This window comes from Aplysia californica, unplaced genomic scaffold (assembly GCF_000002075.1).
Source record: "Aplysia californica isolate F4 #8 unplaced genomic scaffold, AplCal3.0 scaffold00132, whole genome shotgun sequence".
Taxonomy (NCBI): Eukaryota; Metazoa; Mollusca; class Gastropoda; order Aplysiida; family Aplysiidae; genus Aplysia; species Aplysia californica.
The window spans coordinates 151253-157103 of record NW_004797402.1 but is presented as its reverse complement, the minus strand read 5'-3'; the positions used below and the strand labels follow the sequence as shown (position 1 = coordinate 157103).

At 45.1% G+C, this 5851-nt stretch overlaps 1 protein-coding gene across 1 annotated transcript in view; it reads left to right on the top strand.

Annotated features, from left to right (window-relative positions):
* LOC101845088 (unconventional myosin-XVIIIa) overlaps positions 1-5851 on the top strand; it is a gene marked incomplete in the record, with an annotated part of 129989 nt that overhangs the window by 122954 nt on the left and 1184 nt on the right. Inside the window, 6 exon segments of the mRNA XM_013081466.2 lie at positions 629-745; positions 1383-1466; positions 2019-2156; positions 2422-2607; positions 2978-3117; positions 4675-4811. Of these exon segments, the coding sequence (XP_012936920.1) occupies positions 629-745; positions 1383-1466; positions 2019-2156; positions 2422-2607; positions 2978-3117; positions 4675-4811 (802 nt within the window).

Here is a 5851-nt window from a genome sequence, read left to right as displayed (position 1 = left end):
GGGGGGGAGAGGGGAGTGTGGACCATAGGGGGAAGTTGAGAGAGCAGCTGGGGTGGACAATAAGGAGAAGTGTTTGTGTGTGGTGGGGGAGAGAGGGATAGCAAGGGGAAGAGGGGAGGTGGTAGTGGGTTTAAGGGAGGAGGTGGGGTACCATGTCTTGTTTGAGCTTGTTTTTTAAGGCACTGCCAAAATGATTCATCAGTCATCGTATAGCCATTTTGGTTGGAGGTGGAGGGAAAGAAGGCTTTATAGTCATTAGTACCATGAACGTCTATGTCTACTCCAGACCTGACACCTCGAAAGGAAGATAGCTATTAGGAGTTCATTCACTTAGATATAAGGGATAGTAGGTGGTTGGAAGGTGCTCTGCTTTGGTTTGCTTCTTCTTTCCTACCAAACATCTGTCATATTTATCTCTCTCCTCCTTTTTTTGTATGTTACTCTCTTGTAACACATCTAATCTTCGGCTCTTATATAACCAAATTGTGTTGCAAGTTTCATAAAACGTTACTTAAACAAAATATAAAAGAGATGTTAAGTACTACCTTTCACTTATTAAAGTTCATTAAGAAAAAAATCAGTATATGTTTGTTTACAAGTGTGTTATTTTGTGTGTGTGTGTCCTCAGGCGGAATCTAAGAGCATGGGTCTGATGCGAGAGAAGGCGGACCTTCAAGGGAGGCTGGAGGAGGTTGAGGAGGACCTCAATGACATCATGAAGAAGTACAAGGCAGCTGTACAACAGGTGAGAGAGAAGGGGAGAGAGGAGGGAGGGAAGGGTGGAGGAAGATATCCATGACATCTTGAAAAAATACACGGCTGTTGTACAACAGGTGAGAGAGAGGAAGGGGAGGGAGAGAGAGAGGAGGAAAGGAGGGAGAGAGAGAGAGAGAGAGAGGAGGGAAGGAGGGAGAGAGAGAAGAGGTGGAGGAAGAACTTAATGACATCATGAAAAAATACAAGGCAGCTGTACAACAGATGTGAGAGAGAGAGAGAGAGGAGGGCAGGGAAGAGAAATTAGGGAGAGAGGAAGAGGAGTTACGGAGGAAAATTTCTGAAAAAGGATATTACTCTTTATTGCAAATCTAGGGATGATTATTCTAAGTAGACTGTGTATCCTGGGGAATTTAGACATTGGACTAAATCCATGTATTGTGAGTGGGTGGTTGGCAGGTGTTCTGGTGTGGTCTGCTCCTTTTTTCTTATTATATCATTCTGATCTATCCTTCTTTTTTTTGTGTTTGTTACTCGCTTGTAACACCTCTAGTCTTCGGCACTTATATGACCTTATTGTGTTGCAAGTGCCGTAAAACTCTTACTAAAAAAAAAAATGTATAGTGAATACTGTCTGACATTTGTTTTGATTGTTTGTTTGTGTCCAGCAATCGGTGGACCAGATCACACTGACCGACCAGATGAGTCAGATTGAGGAACTCATGTCAGAGAGGGACAGGTTCAAGCAGGAGGTGAGGGATGTCTTGTGCTCTTCTTCTATGTGCGTCTACACTTTTATTTGGACACACACATACTCACACTTACTCACACACTCCCCCACACACACACACACACACACACACACGCATGCTCACTCGCATACACACACTCACACACACACACTCACACGCACACACACACACACACGCACGCATGGTCACTCGCATACACACTCTCACTCACACACACACACATACACACTTCCGAGACAAGTTCAGACTAGAGATAAGGGACATGTACTTTTTTCCTGTGCCTGCACACACCAATATACCGACAAATACTCACTCACACACACACACACACACACATACACACATGTACAGGGTAAGCAGGTGCTCTGGTGTGATTTGCTCCTTCTTTCCTATCAAACATCTATCGTCCTTATCTCTCCTCCTTTTTTGTGTTATTGTTACTCTCTTATATCACCTCAAATCTTCGGCACTTATATGACCTAATTGTGTTACAAGTGACGTAAACTCACACTAATGACCTTTTTATCCTGTGTCGTGTGTGTGTGTGTCCAGGTGTCGGACCTCCAGACCCGTGTCCAGTCGTACGACGAGACCATGGTGGACAAACACACCGTGCTGCGACTAGAGACCAAAGGCCGCGACATGGAGAGTCGCCTCGACTTGGAGGGGACCATCAAACAGAGGCTGGAGGTGAGAACTGTTGGGGGAAATTGTTGTTATTAGTGTTGCAGCTGTAGTAGTAGTAGTAGTAGTAATAGTAGTAGTAGTAGTAGTAGTAATAATAGTAATAGTAGTAGTATTGTTGTTATTACTAGTAATAGTAGGAGGAGGAGGAGGAGCAGTAGCAGTAATATTGTTATTATTATATTATTATTGTTGTTGTCGCTGCTGTTGTCATTATTATTATTATTATAATTACTAGTCTGATTCTCGATGTGGTTTGTGTGTCCCCCAGAGCCAGGTGTCGCGTCTGAAGGAGCAGGTGGACCGAGTGACCGCGGAGAAGGAGGAGCTGAGTCAGGCCAGGCTCTCCCTGGAGGAGGTCAACAAGAGGACGCAGAAGCAGATGAGGGAGCTACGCGAGGAGCTGGGGGATACACAGAAGAGGGAGCTGGAGGGGAGCCAGAGAAGGAGGGAGATGGTGAGTGGTACAAGAGGGGTGGAGGGAGGGAGATAATGAGTGGTAGGAGAGAAGTACGGAGGGGGGGAACCAGAGGAGGAGGGAGATGGTGGGTGTCAGAAGGAGATGGATGAGGGGGAGGATGTGGGAGGATGGAGAGCCAGAGGATTTGTTTGTTGGGATCGTGATAGGGAGGATCAAAGCAGGCGGGCTCCTTCATGCTCTAAATTTTTTTCTCAAGTTCCATGCTCTCTCTCTCTCTCTCTCTCTCTCTCTCTGTCTCTGTCTCTCTCTCCCTCCCTCTCCCTCTCTTTCCCTCCCTCTCCCTGCATCTCTTGCCTCCTCCCTCTCCCTCTCATTCCCTCTCTCACCCTCTCTCCCGTGTACACAGGAGACCCGTGTGGAGGAGCTGGAGGGCGACCAGGAACAGAACCAGTCAGACCTCAAGCTGGCCCTCAAGAGAATCACCGACCTACAGGCCGCGCTGGAGGAGGACCTGGACAGTGACAGCGACGTACTCGTCTCTGACAGGTGAGATACAATCAGATAAGATAAGATAGGGTGAGATAAAGTAAGATCTGATAAGGTAAGATAGGGTGAGATAAAGTAAGATCAGATAAGGTAAGATAAGTGAGATAAAGTAAGATCAGATAAGGTAAGATAGGGTGAGATAAAGTATGATAAGATAAGGTAAGATAGGGTGAGATAAAGTAAGATCAGACAAGATAAGATAGGGTGAGATAAAGTAAGATAAAGTATGATAAGATAAGGTAAGATAGAGTGAGAGAAAGTAAGATCAGATTAGATAAGGTAAGATAGGGTGAGATAAAGTAAGATAAAGTATGATAAAATAAGGTAAGATAGAGTAAGAGAAAGTAAGATCAGATTAGATAAGGTAAGATAGGGTGAGATAAAGTAAGAAAAGGGGAGATCAGATAAGATAGGAAGACCTGGAAAGTGACAGCGATGTGCGCGTATCAGGTGCGCATATTCAGACAGGTGAGGTAGGATCAGACAAGATCAGATCAGATAAGATAAGATAGGAAGACTTGGACAGTGTCAGTGATGTGCTTGTCTCTGACAGGTGAGATAGGATAAGATCAGATAAGGTAAGGTAAAATAAGATTAGGAAAGAGAAGATCAGATAGAACAACTTGGACAGTTACAGTGACGTGCTTGTCTCTGACAGGTGAGATAGGATCAGGTAAGAAAAGATCAGATCAGATAGAAAGACCTGGACAGTGCCAGCAACATTCTCGTCTCAGATAGGTGAGAGAGGATCAGATGAGATGAGATGAAAAGACCTGGACAGCAACAGAGACTTGCTCGGCTCTGACAGGCAAGCCTACACCACACTGTTTGCTTTCTGTGAGAAGTGGGATAAATACCATTTCCAATTTTGTCAGTCATGGCTATTATAATTTGGTTGAGTACAAACGACTAAAATTGGTTTTTTTAAACTAGTATAATTTGTAAGGGTAGAAACAGACTAGAAACCGGCGTCTGTGGTGTAGCGGTTGGGCACTCCGCTGTTTCACAGAAGACCCGAACGCGATTCCTAAGTGGGGAGATAATTTTTATCAAGTATCTCGGTCTTTCTTTTGGGATTTTGTATACATCTCAGCCCGAATTGGCCGTGACAGGCAGGGTCAGAAGTCTGCCTCTGAAATTATCTGAAGTGTGTCAATGGGGGCATAAAAACACCAACATTAGCACCGAAAAAATACATAAGTTTATATAAAACACTAGATCTATAATTTCATTTGGGTAGAAACGGCTAAATTTTTATGTAACTTACTTTTTTGTTTTGGGTGTGTCTGTACATTTCAGAGAGGAAAAGGAAATGAATAAGTCAAATGTTGTTATGTGTGTGCACGTGTTTGTGAATGTTGTAGTGCGTGTGTGGGTCTGGTGGAATATATAAAGTACTCTTAAAAAACTCCTGTGACATATCAACTGCTGAGTGTAAAACTCCGTCATACGTCTCTTTTCAAAATGGAGTATGGCAGAATCTTTCACTAAGCAGTCAACATATTATGCATGTATGCATATCTGTACCAAAGTGTGTATTTTGCCTCTGTGTTTCAGCGAGGACGACGAAGACGATTCGGCAGACGAGGACCTGAGCACGTTCCTCTCTCACCAGCGTCGGCCGGGCAGCACCAGCGGAGCCAGCGGCCATGTTGTGGTCAACTCACACTCGCCCCGGGCCGCCGCTGAAGCCAGTAAGTGACCGCTGTTCACTCTATAGTCAATGAATGACTGCCGTCCCCTCTTTAACCCATAAATGACCTCTTAAGCCTATGAGTGACCACTTGCCTGTAAGTGACCACTGTCTATTCTTTAGTCAATAAATGACCATGTTCTGTTCTCCCGTCAAAAATGACTACAGTCCACTCTCTAGCTGTAATGATGTCTGTAATAACTGCTATGACAAGGCTCTTTGCTGTGGTAGGTAGATCTAGAAAACATGAGCTGTATACTCTTCTAATGAATTTTTTTTAAGTTTGTTGTTTTTTTTTCTTACACCTATCTACAAGAATGTTGTTTTTGTTTTTGTAAGGTTTTACGGAGCTCGCAACTGCATAAGGTCATATGAGGGCCAAGATGTTGTATCCCCTCCCATATTTCATTCCCACTTCCCTTTTCTATTCCTCCCCAGCTTCTCTTTCTATCCCTTTTTCTCTTTCTCTTTCTCTCTCCCTCCTACTGTATATCTCTCTCTTTCTCTCTCCCTCCTTCCTTCCCTATCTCTCCATCTCTTTCTCCTCTCTCTCTCTCCATATCTCCTTTTCTCTCTCTCCATCTCTCCTTCTCTCTCTCTTTATCTTTGTCTCTCTCTCCATCTCTCTGTCTCTCTCCCCCTCCTTCCCTCTCTCGTTCCATCGCTCTCTGTCTCTCCATCTCTCTCTCTCCTCCCAAAACACCCACAGGGTGTCTCATCAGCGCTTACTCTTCAACCCGGCCGCTGTTGCGAGGTGAAGGTCACGTGAATGTGTGTCAAGGTCAGGGTGTCAAATGTTCCAGCTGAAGGGGACGAGAGAAAGTGGGCTTACCTCCCCTGGGCATCCTGTGATGTGACAGATTACCGCCTCCTGTTGAGTTGGGGAAGAGGGCGAGAGAGAGAGAGAGAGAGGCGGAGTTGGAGAGGAAGAGGGGGAAGGAAGAGCAGGACACAGAGAGAGGGAGGGGAGAGAGAGTAGGACAGAGAGAGGGAGGAGGGAGGGGAGAGAGAGTAGGACAGAGAGAGGGAGGAGAGACTGAG